Source organism: Drosophila serrata, unplaced genomic scaffold (assembly GCF_035046125.1).
Source record: "Drosophila serrata isolate PLE 108 unplaced genomic scaffold, ASM3504612v1 contig_382, whole genome shotgun sequence".
NCBI classification, from domain to species: domain Eukaryota; kingdom Metazoa; phylum Arthropoda; class Insecta; order Diptera; family Drosophilidae; genus Drosophila; species Drosophila serrata.
Genome location: NW_028257280.1, coordinates 10,556,143 through 10,574,933, shown reverse-complemented (window position 1 = coordinate 10,574,933; position 18,791 = coordinate 10,556,143). Strand labels below are relative to the sequence as shown.

The following is an 18,791-nucleotide window of genomic DNA, read 5'->3' as shown; positions in this document are numbered from 1 at the left end:
AGTTGAATGTTCTTAAATGGTTTTGTTGTAGATAAGTGTGTAAATAGTTGTTGAAAGCCGCCGACGATTGAATCAGATTGAATATTTCAGGGGGAATCACTTAATAGTTAAGGTAACCCATTAATTTAGGGAAAAGTTGTAAGTAAGTAAAGTTAGAAATCAACAAGGAGTTACCCTAGAATTGCTAAGAATGAAACTATAATATGGGAATACGAATGTTTAAAGAGTTAACTTTAAAAAACATATTTTCCCTATTACTTCAAGGTTATAAAGATTAACTAAAATCCATCCAAATATTGATAATTAATTAATTATATTTTAATATACAACACAAAACTAGTTTCAATTGCCAAATATAGTTCCCACCGGATACACGACAATCTTTCGACTGTAATTAACCATCAGCGTTTCATAGTGATAACCCTTGTGCATTGCCACATGATTTCGTTGGTATTCAAAGGCCTTCTTAATGGGTTCCATGCTCACATTGAAGCAGTTAACCTGAAAGGTAACAATATCCAATAGACCCATCACTTCGTATAGACCCGAAATCCTTTCGCTCCAGATGCTTGCAGATGCAAAGGGCATAGGATACTCCTTTCGATAAACCCGCGTGGCATCATAGGGTGTGCGAAAGACATGCATTGTGATTATACCAGTGGGTCCTTGGCCCAGGTATCGATGGGGAAGATCCCGCACTAACATGGGCGTGGCATCCGGCAGGACTTTCTCAGCTGGTCCCACTACCACCTCTGCCTTCAGTTTAACCAGCTTTTGCAGAGTGTGCTTATAGCAGGGATGATTCGCCACCCTGGAGTCCAGAGGCTTCATTAGACTCACTACACGACCTATAAGTTCGTCTACAAGACTCTCCTGTACCAGAAGAACCGAGACTGCATCCAAAGCAAAAGGATCCTGCAGCGATTCGATGAGATAATATAGCGCAGAATTGAGATCGCTTTCCTCGAAAATAATCATTATGCAAGGTGCATTCCAGGCATACTTTTTGTCGCTCTTAACAGAATCCTCAGAGTCAGGTTCCTCTACTACTGTTTCAGGCTCACATTTGGGCTCTTGAGTTGCCTCGTCACCACCTCCAGTTTCTGACTCAGTATTTACATGGAATGGTAAGGAATCATCAATTACATCGGGCATTGTAATGCGATCGTCTCTCTCACAAGGCAGGATGTGTACCATCTCTCGGCTTATAATTGATCGAGTTGCCATTATGTTACAATCGAATTTATGTTTATTTTTTCGAAACAAGAAGATAAAACATGTAGTTGATATAAATCTTAAAGAATACTAGAGTGTATTTATTTGTATTTGTAAAAATTATTTAATTAATTTACTCTTGTAAGAAGGTAAATGCACAACTTGGTCGTAGGTAGCATTATTTATTTACATATCAAATTTTAATTTTTGCACTTCAATCCATTTAAATCATTAATTTTTCAAACAGTTTAAGAATTCTAGTTTTCGCAAACAAATCCCCGATTATCCAGTGATTTTGCACTTTGCGTTTGGTTTTTCTGACATTTGAGTTTTGCTTTGCCACAAAAAGTGGCCTGTGGCAACAACAATCTGAAATGTGCCAGCTAAGCTCCACCTGCATGTCCTGGATTAGGGATCTCCGGTAAATAAATATTAATGAAATGCATTTCATCAGCGATATGAAATTGCTAAAATTTGACTCTGCCTCAAAGCACCACTGAGGCCAAGTTAATTCTTGACCGAACTTCACAAAATCTCAAATGCAATTACGTTCAGCATTTGTTGAAGCGGTGGGATCTGGTCTTTGGTTTTAGTCGGCAGGAGCAGTTAAGCTCAAGTTGGCCCATTGTCAACTAATTGACAAATGAATGAGTTGATGTGCTTGACAGCATTTGATTCGAGTCGAGACTGCAGCTAAGACTGAGACTGATGCTGATGCTGATGCTGAGACTGAGACGAGGCCAGAACACAAGCATTTTACACTCATTAAGTTTAATTACATATTTTGCAGGAACGGTTGGGTCATTCGAGGCATTTGCCAGGAGCTAAAGTGACTGCAGATGCTTTCAGATTATCTCAGTTGAGTGGAACAATAGAGCTCCTTTGTTTCTGACCAAATTCAAAACTTAATTAACCCTCTGTACTCTGGCAGGATGGCATGAACACATTGTTAAAAAGTAATAAAGAAATTGGAATCATTGAAGTTTCTGTTTTTCTGGTGAAATAAAAATTGTAAAACAGTGACTTACTCTGCTTACATCGAGTATTAAGTGTTTAACATACCCACTAAAATCCATAAATTATAGTTAATTATCTTGAAAATGATCGATTGACTATCATCAATTTCTTGAGTTTAAGTTAAAGTATTTCCACTAATGTACAACTCTTTAGACTCAAGGCAGGTATATAAAAACCCACAACATATAACAAATCATTAAGCGTCCATTTTGGTTTGCATATGGGAAATTGGGGAGTCACCAAAGGGAACCGGAATCCACTCTATCTCCAGACTTTTTCCTGTTCAATGTCGGGGCAGTAGGATCGTAAAAACGATGCTCGTTAGAGGCAAAGTTTTATGCGTTTTATTACACGACCCACAGAGGCATGTTGCGACCTCAAATGTCGCCTTTTTTGGGAACACAGACACAGTGTTGGCAACTAAGTGGAGCTTTTCGGTAATATTTATACATATTATATAGCTAAAATGAGTTTATAATATTTATTACGTAATTTTCAATGAAAAAGATAATTTTTTAACATTTGTAAAATATTTTAACTTCACTGTTGTTAAATTTCAAGACAAATAAATACGACTTCGGCTTGAAAAAGCATACCAACTTTATTGCTAGTTTTCTAATACACTTGATGTATTTCTTTTGCCACCTTAATTTTATTTCTTCGAAACCATTTGGCATCACTGCAGCAGGTCCTTGCGACATTTCCCAACGCACGTAAAACCAAATCAGGCGAATGGACAAAACGCAAAAGGGGGGTTGCTTGAAGGACTTGCCTATAGTCAGTAGATTTTTATCCAGACCGAGCTGCATGATTGCATTTTATGTTTGTCTTAATTTTTTATGTCTACTTTGCGAGTGCGAGGCCATAAATAAGGCAACAATCAATTTTCATACGCACTCTTGTGCGACATCGCCGCCTTTTGCTGGGGACACACACGCCACTCTCTCGAGTCGTAAAAAAGAGGCAAAGAAGCAAAGGCAACCAAATTGTAATCGTATATTTTAACATAATATTATTGCACACACAGATGCGAACAAACTGACATTTGCAGGGACTACGCTTCCTGCTCCACTCACTTAAACGTCATTAAATATGAAAATTCATCTGCAATTTATCAATTATTTATTTATGGCAATGTTCCCTTTGCATTTTACGCATGTGTTAATGAATAATTTTCTCGTTTTCCCCCTTTTGGCTTGGTTTTCTTTTTTCTTTTTTTCCTGTTGCCTTGCTTTTCTCTCTTGGCCATTGTGCGTGACTGGCTGTAAGTATGTAAGAGAGTGCCTGTGTCCAGTCCGATTCTGTTCAATCAATTCGAATTCGCTTTTGCATTTTTATTGCACTTTGGTTGAGAAGTGAAAAAAAAAGGGGTAGGAAAAAGTGTAATTCGAATAGGATATACCTCTTACAATGCTTTCTAAGGTAGTTATTTAGGCGTTAATATTAGAAATGTTATATCCTGATAAAATATGAAAACACTGATTTATTTAGTAAAGTTTTTATAGAAAATTTCAAATCTAATATGGCTAAAAGCACAAGAAAATGTTGGTAAACAATTGTTGCTAGATATATGTTGAGCACCTCTCATGAATTACTAACAACTTTTTAATGTTGCAGTTGATCATCATTCACTGCAACTTTAAAGTTTAATAACTGCCAAGTTTATCATCCAGTTGAACTTACATTTCGAGACACAGCTAATTATACTAGTCTGTTGACTTATGTATAAAAATATATACGATTTTTATACTAGCAACATGTCCCTTCCGCCTGTTTTAAGTTAACTCTTAATACCCTTGTTCCCTATATATATTAACCGGGTATAAAAATCCAATACGAATACGAATATATCTCAAATGTCGCACATTAATGCGCATGAAATTTTCGTTGTTGTGCGCTATTTTTTTATTGCATAAAAGAGCAGCAAATTGCATGCGGGCGGGAGGGAATGTGTGAAGACAGCAGCTGCCAACGAGTTCAAGTAATGTGTACCACCGGCAGGACTATAAAACAAAACCCAAACCCGACCAGAATCGGCCCATTGTTATATCGCTTTCTCTCTATCTATGAGCTGGGATGGTCGTCAACGCATCGTTCGACGGTGGCGGCATTTTTCAATCAAAATACACACAATTTGCAATTTAAATGTTGATTTCGTTAATGCGGCGAATAACGCAATGGAATGAACACATATGGGCAGCTTCGGGCCTCGGCATCAGCTTTGTCATTGAACTGAAATGAATAGTTTATGTAGAGTCCCAGTACTTATGCGTCTGTGGCAAGTGGTTGGCTCTGGGTTTGAGTTTGGGTTTGGTTTTGGGTCTGGGGTCTGGGGCCTAGGATAAGTGCTGCGAAATTCCCTGCCTGGCTGCGTTTTATAACGAAGATGAATTGTAAATTGCATAGCAAATGAAATTAATTTTAATGGACATTGCTTATGTATACGACAAATGCTTATTAAGCATTCATTATAACCGAACCGCACTTTTATGTGCGTGTGTGTGTGTTCGCGACGCAGTCGAGCCATAAATTGTGAGAAAAGTATTGCCAGTTAAGCGGCTTATCGCTGTTTGCAGATGTGTTCTCAATGGTAATTGAGTGCTGGTAAATCCATTTCAAATCCATGTCAACTTTTAATGAATTTAAAACAATATTGATGAGGGTTTTTTTTGGTATTTTTAACCTTGTATTGAGGTTCGTGCATGATGCATGTTCTTGTTGCCATTACAAAATTCGTAGCATACTTATGAGGGTACTGTTGAAATAAAAATGTATGTGTTGGTTAGTTAATTATTTAAAGTATTTATAGTTTAAATAAAGAATTTTTAAGCTTTATTGAGTTCGCTAAAAAATGTTTTCTCTAAATTTTAATTAATTATGAATACATTAATCCTTTTTTAATGTCTAAGGTGTCATTGCATATCCCTTTGTGTAAAGCACTCCTGTTCTGTCATCTTTGATGCACCACCTGCGTTTTCCCAGCACCCATCTCAGATAGAGTGCACATCCTTCCGTAATTATTAGTCAGATCCCTTTCCGCCCGTTCCATCACCCATCACAGACCATTTGACAACTTACTCAACACTTTCCGTCCTCCAAGTACGCAACTTGACGTGTGGCCAAGTGAGCGGGTGAACGAGTGAGTGAGTGAGTGACGGAGAGGTGGAAGGATAGGGTGGAATCGGGCTTGGTAACGGGATCGGGAGCCTTGGCCAAGTCTTCGTCGTACGCCATCAGCCATCAGCCAGTCAGGCAGCAAATGAGCAAAAGGGAAAATTACATTTGGGACGCCGGCGTGTCGCCTCCATTGGCATGCAGCGCCAATGCACTAGTTTTTTTTTTTCATTTTCTTTTTCCGCTTTTCACTGCCAGCCATCGAGTGCAAATTAAACCGAGCAGCGCACGAGGTTAATTTCACATGCATTTCACTGGCAATCAGTGCGTGCTCCACTCAACGGGTAATGCTACACACTGAGAAATGTGTCGAAATAATGGTCATTATTTAAGGATTGAAATACTTAAATATATCTTAAGCCTAACTCTTATGTATCTATAATATAATTCCTCATAAAGATTAAAAAATTAAATTAAGCTAGGTAGCGTTTTTGTTTTTTAATATTCAATATAATTTTGTTTACGTTTTAAACTCATTTTACAATAATTACAAGTTGTAAATAATCATCATAAGCATTAGAATTTTATAATATGACACATAAAGATTATGGTTCTTAAGTTTAATCATGAAATCAATAGAATATATTTATATTTTAATGTCACTTACCTTATTCATTTGAATACCTTTTCATGGTATTATAATTTTAGTCAGAAGCTTAAAACGTTGAGAAGGAGTAATTTCCGCCCTCATTAATCATATTTATTCTTGATCAGCATCGACAGGCAAATCCAAATCAAACCATCTCCGGCAGAAAAAAATGTTTAATTTTTTTTTAATATTTTTTTTAGGGGTTAAACTGGTCAAAAATTGGCAAAAATAAAAATATTTTTTTTACATTTTTATTTGAGTATGCAGATTTATTAACCTAACAAAAACAAACATGAGAAAGCTTTCCGAATTAAAATCAATGCATTTTTGAGTGAGTTATGTGTGATTTAAGCTTTGATTTATCGAAAAAAATGACATATAAAAATATCGTTAAATATGAATTTAAAGAAATACAAATATTTTAAGCTTATTTATGGATGAAATGTCGATTCTATCCTATAATTTAATTGCTTTTAACTGAAAAACCTTATATAGCTGTCATTAAAATGAAACCTTAAATGTAATAGTTAAAGCGATATTGTTGTATCATAAATTCATGCCTTAAATCTTAGATATTGCTTTAATTTGTTAGTTTAATGAAATAACAAGAAAAATACTAGTAGTTAGGAATAATATTTTTCCTATTTACTTTATGTTATCTTATTTTTCTCCAGTGTAAAACTAGAGTTAGTGGTGTTGCCCCTCCGGGGTGGAAAATGGTGATGCTGCTGCTCCTGCTGGTGGCACTTAGCCCAAGCTACTTACACTGCGCTTTGACTGCCCGATTGCTGGGTAAGGGTGATGGTCTGGTCGTGCTCTAATCCGAAACTCATTTCCCTCCACCCTTGGTCGGAAATGAAACCCCCAATGGGAAGGGCCAGGGCCAAAGTGCAGTTCGTTCGGAGTTTCTTCGCGGACCGTGGTTGAGATAATTGCGTGTAACAGGTGTGAAAGACGGAATTTACAATGGAGATAGTGCGCTCTTGAGAAAGCTTGAGAGGTTTTCCACCAGCAGCTACACAAATTAACTTCAAGTTGTCGCATTTCTTTTGAGAGAGTTTATCCACAAGGAAAAATTATGATTAAAATCAATTTGTCACAAAATTTATAACATAAATCGTATGAATAAGGTTTTGAAGTTATCTTAGAAAGTTCCTGAACTCAAAGAAGAGATACTCCATCTATAAGTTACCCTAAGATTTATTATTGTATACTATTACTGGTTTTGATTTTCTTTTATTAAAATAAGGTAGAATTACTTATAATACTTTAAAGATATTTATAACAACATATTTATTTTTAATAAACAGCTTAGTTACCAAACAATTTAATGAATTTCTAGCAATTATTTTCAGTGTGTAACATTGCCAGAACTGCCATCAAGAGGCACTGGGTTTGTATTTCGAGGGCAAACCTAATGGAAATTATTATTCATGCATATTACGCGACAAACGCTATCTGAACTCGCCCAGAATTCGTTCATCTACATATCTACAATTCATTTTGCAGTGCCTCGAGGGCCGCAAAAATTCCGTTTGTGTCATGAGTTTTGCCTTTTAATTAACACTGCCATACAACAAGAACGATATTCACGGACCAAAGTCGGAACTCAAAAAAAAAAGTTGGTAGCTTATGCGTTTTTAGTGTCTCTTCTGCCGGGGTGTCGTCCTGGCGCACACTACATTCTCATTAGGCGCTAGGTGAAACGAAGAAAAATTGCTTTAGACTCTCCCCTTTTGGGCCCAGTTTTTCATTTCGTATCTTGTGGATACACGCAGTGCGCATGGTCCAATTAAATTATTGCCAGTGCTGTCGGCTAATAGAATAAGAAATCTTCTTTCTGCCAGGGCCACGCAAAAAGCATATGTTAATTTGCTGCTTGCCACTGCTACAGTCGCTACTCGAGGAGGGTTGGGTGGGTATATAAGGTCCTGGGGCTCATTAGGATGCCCTTGCCGCGTTGGCACTTGAAAGGGAATTTTTAATCCAAGCGTGCGAGTAATCTCCGTAGAAAACGGGCCTGGCAATGGCACTGGCACTGGCACTGGGACAAAGTTTGTCATTAGGTAAATGTGCATTGCCGCTCCAACAAATCGCAACAACTGTTAATGTTAATTATATTACATTTATTCCCCCCACACACACAAAGCAACCTTGGGCCGTCTGAAAGTTGAGAACCCTTTTAATGGATCTTACTCAGCTGAAGGTTCCAAACAAACAAAGGGTCGAGCAGCAGCAGCACCTGACCCGCAGCTTCATTGAGGGAAAATGCAAGAAAAATTAAGATAGCTTATTCCACAAGGTCACCAAAAAAGGAAAAATTTAACCATATATCTCTCAAAGAAAATCAAAATCTTATGACAGATTTTTAATATTTATCAAACGTTGAAACTTGCTACTACTTGAGGCAAGTTGTGCCTTGGTTAAATCTTCCACCGTCTCTGATAAAGGCGTGGCACATTTGCATGCAGCACCGCTTCCCATGTATGCAAATGAAACATAATGAAATTGTTAAAGTTAGTTCTACCGAAAGATAAAATTTACATTTCCCACTGACAATGAATGGGGATAAAGGATAAATGGAGAAGATTTGCCCCCCAAAAACTTTGACATTTTTATGTGGTTTGCATTGCATTTTGTCGCGATTTTGCTTAGAAATTGTCTAAGTCTTTTGGCGTTCTTGACACTCAGAAAACGTGTGGCAAACATTTCTCTATCTCCCGACAAGTTCAGGGAGCAGGGAAAAGGTTGAAGGCAACACAAACTTTTGTATTTGTAAATGCAGATATGCAGCGACAGTTTGAGATGCACTGGAGCATGTGGTGGAAGGAAGCGAAGCGTGATGGGTCCTAGAATATTTAGCGGAAACATGCAAAGGAAATGAAGAACGTGTTCGGAATGAAGTTGATCAAACAATGTAGGAATTTGTAGTATCTTTTCATATCAAAGAGTTAGTAAGATATTAACTTGATTGTTAAAAATATTAAGTTAAGTTAATGATCAGTTGCTTACCAACATTATTAACTTCTTTTATCTCTTAGATCCTTGATTAAGTAGCATCAACAGACCCCCCTTTCAATTTGTAGTCCATGTAATTGTATTATTCACTTTGAATTGCAATTTCCGCACAAAAAGGCTTAATAAAACTCACCATAAATCCATGGAGCCGCCTTTTCGTTTGTTGAATTTACATTTTCAGATAGACGTTTATTGACTTTCCACGCCATTTGGCAAGTTAATACGGTTTCCTGAATTCTGTAAACTATATATTCAAAAATTAATAAGTTCCGTGGATCTGCTGGTTTGTATAATTTGTTTTAATTGCGAAAAATATAATAATATTTAACGCATCAAGTGCAAGTGGGGATATGGTCTGGTATGGTCTGGCTATGATTGAATGTGTTCGGATGCAAATTTAATACTTTTTAGCCGTGAATCGATTCGTATTCGTAGTCTCTCCCCCTCTTCTCTATGATTCATATTGCTTAATATCCGTTTCAATTTCGAGGCTGCACTTTATTCAGCATTATGGCGCATAAATAAAATCACAGCAAGAGGCCAAAACTGTCGGATGATGTCCACAAGGACACAGACAGACCGACCTCACAGAAACAGGACACAAAAAAATTATACCCAGAAAGCGAGAGAGAGAGAGTCTCCAAATACAGTGCGAAAAATTGTGCACATAACTTTTAGCCCAGTTGCACAATTTATTGTCGCTTGCAATTAGGCAAACTCGTAAATTGTCCACGACTGTCGCAACGCACAGGAAAATAAATAAAATTTAAGAAAAACGCAGAGCAGAGTACAGGAAATTTATTTAAAGGAAACTATAATTCATAATTTGTACACTCTTGTACTGCTGCTTTTGTTATTGTGTTTTGCTTCTTATGAGCAATTGCCGGGTCGTGGCAAAGATTCACGAAAGGATTCTTAAGATCCGCTCGGCAATAAACCGCTCCAAATAAATAAATACACTCACGCCCCGAGCACGATATCAAAAGGCAAAATGTGTAAATATGCTTATTGTAAGCCCGGGCATGTTTGAAAATCTTAAAGTATCCGACTTTAGATGGTGATATATATATATATATATATATCCCCGTCCGTGCCCCCAGAAATGCAACACTTAAGGATTCAATTGGGGAGCTCAGCCAGTGTGTGTGCGTTGTGTGTGGGGTGTGTGTGTTAGTGGGGCTAGTTTACCTCTTCAATGGCATCAGACGAGAATCGTGCATTAGCGAAACAGTTTGTGGCAATGGCATAAAGAAAGCTCCAACCACTTTCTACTCTTTATGGATGTGTGCTGGGGTCTTTGTTGCTGTTTCCAGGTGTGTGTGGTGTGTGTGTGTATCAAACAACAAAACGGCCATTAGGTTGCACAATAAAAATGTTTAAAATACTATATGTGTGTAGAATTCAGTATGGTATGGATAAAACGAGCCAATGTTCAACTAAATGTTAAGTAGAAACGAATATGAAATGTTCTGCCTTTATCAAAGAGTTAGTAAAAGTAAAAAAAAGATATATTTTTAAATGATATTAAATGCAATATTAATATTTAAGTAATATTATAAGCATTAAACTACCCTATATATATATTTTATAATGAAAATCAGTTCATGAAATCCACTTGTAATGAATCTATGAAAATACTTATCTTTCTTTTAAACTCTAACTTCTTCAGAGTCCACTTTAATCCCAAAACAACATATTCAAAAGTATATTTTAGAGTATCCTTTGTTGCTGGCATTTTGTTGTGCATAAATAGCCAGACTTGTTTGCACTTTTAGACGTCCGGTACGTGTCTTGTGGCCAACCTCGATGGCTTAAAGCCGGCCTCAAGTGCCAGGAGCCAGGTCAAGCGATAGGCGGCTTTAATGCGGCCACACTGCGTATACTCAATACGCGAGCCATGGAGGGCCAAATCAGGACATCTATTTTGCATGACCGTCAATATATAGAGACACGGCCAAAGGCGGCTGCCATCGCAACAGCGCACATTTATGACAGGCGGCTCCTTTTTCTCTTTTTTTTTTGCCCATTAACCAAATGCGAAGCTGATGAGCAGCGGGACACAGTGAAAAATGGCAGAAACAGTGCACTTGGAGGCAGCGCACTTAACGGGAATGCACTTGAAAAAATAATTAACAAACTCTTACACAAAAAACAAAATTCTTGTGTAAATTTAAACTATATTTAAATAGGATCCTAAAGCCAATCTATTCGGTTCTATATTCATTTAATCAATAATAATAACCTTTATTAATGACCTCTTTTGGTGGACATTTTCTAGCCGTGCAGCTGAAAGGACAACTAGGATGGCTGCACGGCTGGATGGCAGGCAAACCAATGAGTGTCCTTTGCTGGCTGGCTCACTGGATGGCTGGCTGGCTGGCCGGATGGCTTGCTGGCATAGCAATTGAAGTCGAGTTTGAAGTAGCATCTCGTTGGGCTATCAACGCCATCATTGCCATCATCATCAACGCCAGGACGAAGCCGCTGTCGCCGTGGCAAAGGGCAACTGGTTGCTGGTGAGGGAGATCCTTTCCTATCCTTGTTGTTGCTGCTTGTGCCGCTCCCAATGCAGCTGCTGTTTTTATTATTGTTATGGGCCCATAACTGTCAGCGCAATAAATTTTCCATTTTGCTCAAGCACCACTCTCATTACAAATGCAACGTTGTCGTTGTTGCTATTGCTATTGCTATTTGGCTTGAAGGATATTCAAGGAGCTGGCTGTTTGCAAATCAGGCGACCCACCGGGCGTGACAGTATCCTTCAGCCAAGGCCAAGGGTTAATTAAAATGCGCCAAATCAGCGCCATTAGCGCCTTCAATTTGTGGGTCCGTCATAGTCACAGCTTAGATCCTAGGGGCACCGAGCAACGTCATTTTGTTATTTTCTGAGTGGTGAAGCTTGGGTGGCGCCGCCATTTTAATTTAATTGCACCAGGATGGGGAGAAATGGAAGGACAACCGGAAATGCTCGCAGCGGTGCAGCCTTTGTGTACTTAATTGCGACGGCTGTTGCTCATACTTAACCCCTTCTAACTAGAGATGAGCATTTGCTTTTAATAACTATAAAGAAGTGGTTTAAGCAGAGAGAATTTGCTTGTATAAAACCCTAATTCTATAATATTAAATAACTGCTTTTAATAATTTTTTATATACAGTTAATATTTTTGAACGGATTTAAATATATTATAGCTCTTAAGGATTTATCTTTAATGGGTTATTTTTGTTTGCAAGCCTAAATATTTTGTTATCATGTTTTCACAATTAATTCTTATTAATTATATTATATTATTATATTATTTTTTATTCTTGTATTGCAATTGTCATGATTTCTTTGCTCCTAACACGAAACCATCTTTAATGCGGTTCCAGGACCTCATCCTTCTTCTTTCATTTTCCTTCAGCTGCTATTGCTTCTGCTTTGGCTGTTTGGCTTTGCCGAAAATTCGCATTCGAGCGTGGAAAAACATGTCGCTTTTAGTTTCGGTCCTGCCGTGTCCTTGTTGTTTGCTGGTCAGTCCGATCCACCGTCTCCCTCTCTCTCTCTCTCTCTCTCTCCCTCTCTCTCTCCCTCTCCCTCTCTCTCCCTGTCTCTCGTTTAGCACGGAAGTTGCCCCATCTCGTTCCCCCTGGCCGACGGCAGTTGGCATCTGAGGAAAACATGTTTGCTTGCACAGGTGCAAATATGGGTGTGTGTGAGTGTGAGTGTGTTATGGCGGCATGTTTTTAGGCCAAACACACACACACTCACACACAGAGAGAGCGAGAGGGAAGCGGATATATAGAGAAGCGCCACATCTAAAATTCATTGTTCATAAGACATGAACGCATTTTGCATGGCCCAACGCATTCCAGTGTCGCCTGCAGGTGTGTCTCTAAGCACTGAAAAAATTAATATATTCTTTATAACAAGGTTTTTTAATATATATTATATATGTATTTAGGGAGAAGATTTAAATAAATAACAAATAAGAAATAAATAAAAATCTTATACGGATTTGGTTTCTGTTTTCCGTTATACTGTTTAGAATGTGAATTTTAGTAAGGTAAAGTATGTAAAATAGCCTGATCGTAAGTAGAATCTTTATATTTCTCTCAATTACAGTTTCCAAATTAAGTAGATTTTTATATATTATAAGTTTTACGTAAAAATATAAGCTTAAAATAAAAAAGAAAGTACTCTCGACTCTTATCTATCCCTAGTCAAAGGCGACGTTTATTAAACCCTTGCAGGATATTTTACTTTTACTCAGAAGACTAAAACAGGTTGAAGAAGTCATTTCCGACCTTATAAATCATATATATTCTTGATCAGCATCGAAAGCAGAATCGATCTAGCCATCTGTGGCTGAAAAACAAATTACAAATTTTTTCAACATTTTATATCGCCAAAATTGTCACACAAAAAGTCAACAAAAAATTTAATTTTTAAAAAGTTTTAATTGAGTATGCAGATTTATTAACCTAATAAAAACTAACATTGGAAAGCTTTCCGAATAAAAATTAATGACTTTTTGGCTGAGCTATGCGTTTTTGTACACTTTGAATTGTCATAAAAATTGTCATATAAATATATCAATAAATATTGTTTCAAAAAATGCAAATATTTTAACTTAGCTTAAATATAATATATAATATATTATAATTGATTTCCGATGCGATCCTTTAAATATATTACAAACTGCAAGAGTATATAAACTCCAGCTTCCCGAAGTTAGTTTCTTTTTTTGTTACATTTTCACTTTCTCGTCCTTTTTCGATCACCTTTACTTACTCGTTTTTAATCGCTTGGCTTTACTCGTTCGACTTTAATAGCTCGTCTTTACTCGCTCGTCTTATTTGTTGCCTTGCCTTGTATAATCCCATTTAAACAATAAAATACAAATATTTTTAAATAAATACCTTTCCAATCTTAATATCCTCGCCGTGTATTCCTTTACGGCCGGAGTCTGTTGTACTTTTGCCGTATTCCGGCAGCGACACCCGTAGTGTTTACGAGAAGGTGTGCATGTGGTGTATGTGTGTGTGTGTCTGCCTAGCGACTCGTACAAAATGGCGTCATTTGGCTGCAGGCGCATTAATTAATGTTTTCAGCCGCAACAACATCAGCATCAGCAAACAACAACAGCAGTCCGTACAACAATGCATACCCACACAGGTACTATATCAACAAATTCAGGCAAAACCCAAATTAAATATTAATTAAAGTGGGAAAATAGATTATGTCAATGTTTTTTGTATTTTTGTTTAGATATATATGTTTTTTTGAGGTCCTGTTAGACTAATTCAAAATCAGTTTAAACAATCATGCTCAAAGCAAGCAAAATAACATTTTGGGAAATATAAAATAGATTTATAAAAGCGTGCTTCTATTGCCAGAATTCATAGATATCTGAACCTTAAACATTTTTAATTAAAAACTGGAATTCCTATGCTTTATGCTATGCATTTCTACAAACCAAATAAAAGAGAATACCATCGCCTTGAGCTCTATTTGAAGTTCAAGCTCAGGTCAAGCGATCACACATACTCATCCGTATCCTCATCCTAATTGCCAGCTTAGCTGGGAGACAAGGAAGTGGCCACAACTCACCAGGACGATTTCCATTAGATACATTATACGGCACACACACACTACACAAACACACACCGGGCTTTCAATTTAATTGCCACAGGTAAGCAAAGGCAACCAATTGGAGCCAATGTCTTCGACACTCAGTCAGATCCTTGTGGTCCTCTCCCCTCCCCTCCCCTCCCCCTGATTGCAATCACAAAACGCTGTCTCATGCCTGCGAAGCAAAGTCGAAGGATAAGACCCAAACGCACACAATATTTCTTCATCAACAGCTTAAGGCGGCGGTCAGGCAATAAATTTTGGGCTGTTAATTTGTCACATGATTTTAGTTGGCCAATTACAACTATCGGACAACAGAGCACAACAGAGCTCCACTGACAGGGACAGGGACAGGGACAAAGGATGGCCACAATGGCAGCTTAACTGACTGCCCAAAGCCAGGGGTCCAAGGGGTCAGAGGTCAGAGTGTACAAAAATGCCAACGGGGCAGGAAAAAAACCAAAGGAATACGGGGAAAGAAAAGAATAAGGACCACCACCACCACCAGACGACAGGAGAGCTAGTGACTTGTGCGTGTCTTGGTATTTATCTAATTGTCTCGGCCTGGAGGATGTCTGCGTATTGGCCAAGTCTTTAAGGACATTTTTAGTTTGCGCAATTCCTTGGCTAGATAAATGTTTGTGCGTACATAAAAATGCGAATCTAATGCGGCATTTGTGTGAGTGTAATTGCACAGAGTATATCTGTGTGTGTGTGTGTGTGTGTGGGTGGGCAATTGATCCTGACGGTTTAATAAATATCCTACTATGTGTAGCAACGAGTAGCGCTGACGCACTTCCGTTTCCTGTTTATTGGGCCCAAAAATAAACAGACTGTAGAAGTTTTTCTATACCCAAATTATGTGTTGCTGGGTTGTCAATTTGGATTGTTTGATATTTGTGAATAGAAATAGTTAAATAAATAAATAAAATGTAGTTTTTTATATACATAAGTTTAGGAAAAAACCTGGGTTAGGAATTAAAAATATTTCACATTCGAACCCATTATCTTTTGAGTAACTTGGAGGTTATACAGACTTCTGCATTTCTAAGATATTTTTGAGATAATTTATCATAATTTAAGCCCCAAAATAGTGTCAAGATATTGTTCATATTAGATATTAATTATTAAAATATCTAATTTACAATATTGTATCAACTTTTGATTAAGAATTGACAACACTAATCGGACCTTTTGCCGCACGGCAACATGGTCAACAGAAGAGGCAGGAGACCTTGTGTTAATGTCCTTAAATAAGAAATTCATATCATTAATTTGATTTCGTCTCCCTCGTTAGCCCATGACAATTTATCAAGTCCTGGTCATCTGGCAGCGGAATAAGGATACTCGGGCAGTGCATTTCAAATGAAATGTAATTGCTGTGTAAGCCCTACCCCATTAGGGCTCTGGGCAAGTGCGTGGGCTAAACATAATGGCCATGCAAATAGTTTGAGTAGACCAAAACATAGAGAAGCCGAGTTGGAATTAATGGAATTGCATTCCGACAGGATAACCTCGCTTTTGTGGGTGATTCCTAAGCGGACAACGGTCTAACTTGGCCTAATTGTGGGCATGACAAATATGGAAATCTATCTCGGGTGTAAAATACTTCAAGAAGAAATAGTATCTTATGTAAATAAATAATATATATTACAAAACATTTTTCCTTGCCACATAAAACTTATAATCTTTTTTCACAGTAGTAAAATATAAAGAAACATAGTACACATATGCCTATATATTTGCATACGAATCAGATATTGAATAAAATGCAATTTAGAGTCCAAGATATAGATATGCCACAGGAATATATATATATAGATATATATATTTATCGGATAAATACAGATTCCTCATGGCTGACGAACTTTGTCCCCGGAAACATTCATTTATGAACAATTCGTGCATGCTCGAATTTCATAGAGCTCAAAGGAAAAGCATGAAAATTTATTGCCAATTTCTATACATCCCGATATTTACCTGGGCAACTGCAATCCACAGGCATGGAGGACCCCATAAATATAATTAGTTTTTGCGCAAAACCGGTGCAACCGGAAACCATTTTATCAAATATTTTATTTAATTATTTCGAATATTGGGAATCACTCTCTTTCTGCATCTCCCAAGGGGTAACCCGATATAGTTTGTTTTTGGATTCCGGTGGCCATTTCTGTGGGCCATTGCTTTGCGGTGATAAAATTTTGACAGAGGTTTCACGGAATCCGGAATTTTACGCCCCAGGTTTTTGGAACTAATTAGGCGGCGCACCAAAGCGAAAATTTAGGTATTAAAATTTGTTGAAAGCTCTAAATTATATTTATGGATCGGGGGGCAATAATAACGCTAAGCCAATGTGCAAATTGTTTTGCCTGTGGTGCGCCGTGTACCATCACATGGTGAGTGTTGATTTAACATGGTGATGGGATGGCAAAATCCTCGTTATTTAATCTGTATCTTTATTTTTAAATATAGACGGGAGCAGGATATAGAATCGTAGCAGAGTCATAGTTAAATTGAATTTGATTTGACTGATTTGGATAAATCAGGATATTTTATAAGTGTTAAAAACTAATCATGAAACCATCTCCATTGCAATTTCCAGTGGCTTTGCAACCTGGAAAATAAACTGGTCTTGGGGATTCCCCCTGGCTCAAGCACCCTCCAATTAATGTCTTGTCAAACCCTGCAAGCAATTTGCTCCTGCACCAAATGGAGCACCAAACACAGTCGCTGATTATTAGAGGAAATGCCAATAAATTGCAGCTTTGACGTGTGTGTGTGTGCCCCGTTCCAGGTACTCCGGATCCACTCTCCCGCCGGAAGCATGTGCGTGAGCTAAGTGCGGGCAAAGTTCAAAGGCGAGTCACACGTTAAACGCCCATTAAATTAAGCTTCGATATGAAGGCCCCAAACCAATCCCTGCCTCATGTCCTCCTGGTGCTCCTGCTGCCACTTCTGGGCCCTCCCCTCTTGAAGGGGTCACATGTGATTAGACTTGGTCGCGGTCACGCCAGCCGAAAACCCTTGGTCTTCCCCTGTCCCCATTGAGCCATAAATATTGGTAACACAATCTAAGCTCTGTCGGGGTCAGGACTTGCGCTTTGAGGTGCGAAAAGTAGCACCACCAGCAGGCACACTTACACCTACACACTCGTACACACGCCATCTGGCTTAACTTTGGCCCCTCTCGGGCCCCGCTTTAAATCGCTACAAAATTGGTTTTCAATTTTTAAACGCCTCTGCAGGCTATCGTCGGCGAGGTGCCAGGTCCTAGGTCCTCGGCCTCTGCTTTTGGTCCTTGCGTGCCTTAGCGTCTTGTCCTTTGTCGACTTAAAGCCCACACAGCCATACCTTCGGGTACACTTGGAACCTGGACTCGGATTTCTGTTTTAAATGAGTCATTTTAACATTTTAAATATTTTTTCAATATTTATTATTTAACATTTTAACATTTTAAATATTTTTTCAATATTTATTATTTTACAGAAAAAAAGAAATAGCATTGTAAATGCATTTTTATAATAGAATACTTATTTTGTATAATTTTTAAAGGCCAGACAAAGGTAAAATCACTTCTGCTTCTTGTTCCCTTTGGTTCCTTCTACATTTTCTGTGAAAAGGAAAAAATTCCTTTCACTTTTCTTTACTCAATGAAAAAAATAACTAAATTAAATTTCAAGCATTTCCTATTTCTCTTTAAATTTATATTTAAATACCTGATTTTTCGTAGTGTACCTGTGTGTACTGCTGCTCTTATGTTTTATACATGATTTTTCCATGCGCTCGCCCCGGATTTTGTGGAGTAGTTTTCCTGCGATGGTAGCTCTGGGAGGAGGAGGAGGAGGCCTGGCCATAATTCAAGTGAGGCGTTAATCTGTGACACCCAATCCTCGCCAAAGCCAACAACATGTGTCCGGGATGGGGCTCAGCCTCGGAGCTGCTGCAGCATCAGGGAAGATGTGTGTAGTTTCCCCTTGCACTTTGTTGCCAGATGACAAATGGCAAACACACACAAACGCCCCTATAGGGGTTAATTACTCAAAGGGTTAATCGATTGGTCACCGGTCACACTTTTGTTTTTCGACCTTTGTTCCTTTCCTAAGCCCCTGTTTTCATACAAAATGCTCTTTAATTTGATAAAATTTGGGTTTCTTTTTTATTTTCTAT

The 18,791-nt window shown here is 38.0% G+C and overlaps 1 protein-coding gene across 1 annotated transcript; it reads right to left on the bottom strand.

The window, feature by feature from the left end:
- Nucleotides 1–294: 294 nt before the first annotated feature.
- On the bottom strand, nt 295–1,315 carry LOC110176494 (uncharacterized). Its single transcript, XM_020942867.2, has one exon. It carries the CDS (start codon nt 1,225–1,227, stop codon nt 343–345), a length of 885 nt encoding a protein of 294 aa, XP_020798526.2. The 5' UTR covers nt 1,228–1,315; the 3' UTR covers nt 295–342.
- Between the last annotated feature and the right edge of the window lie 17,476 nt (nt 1,316–18,791).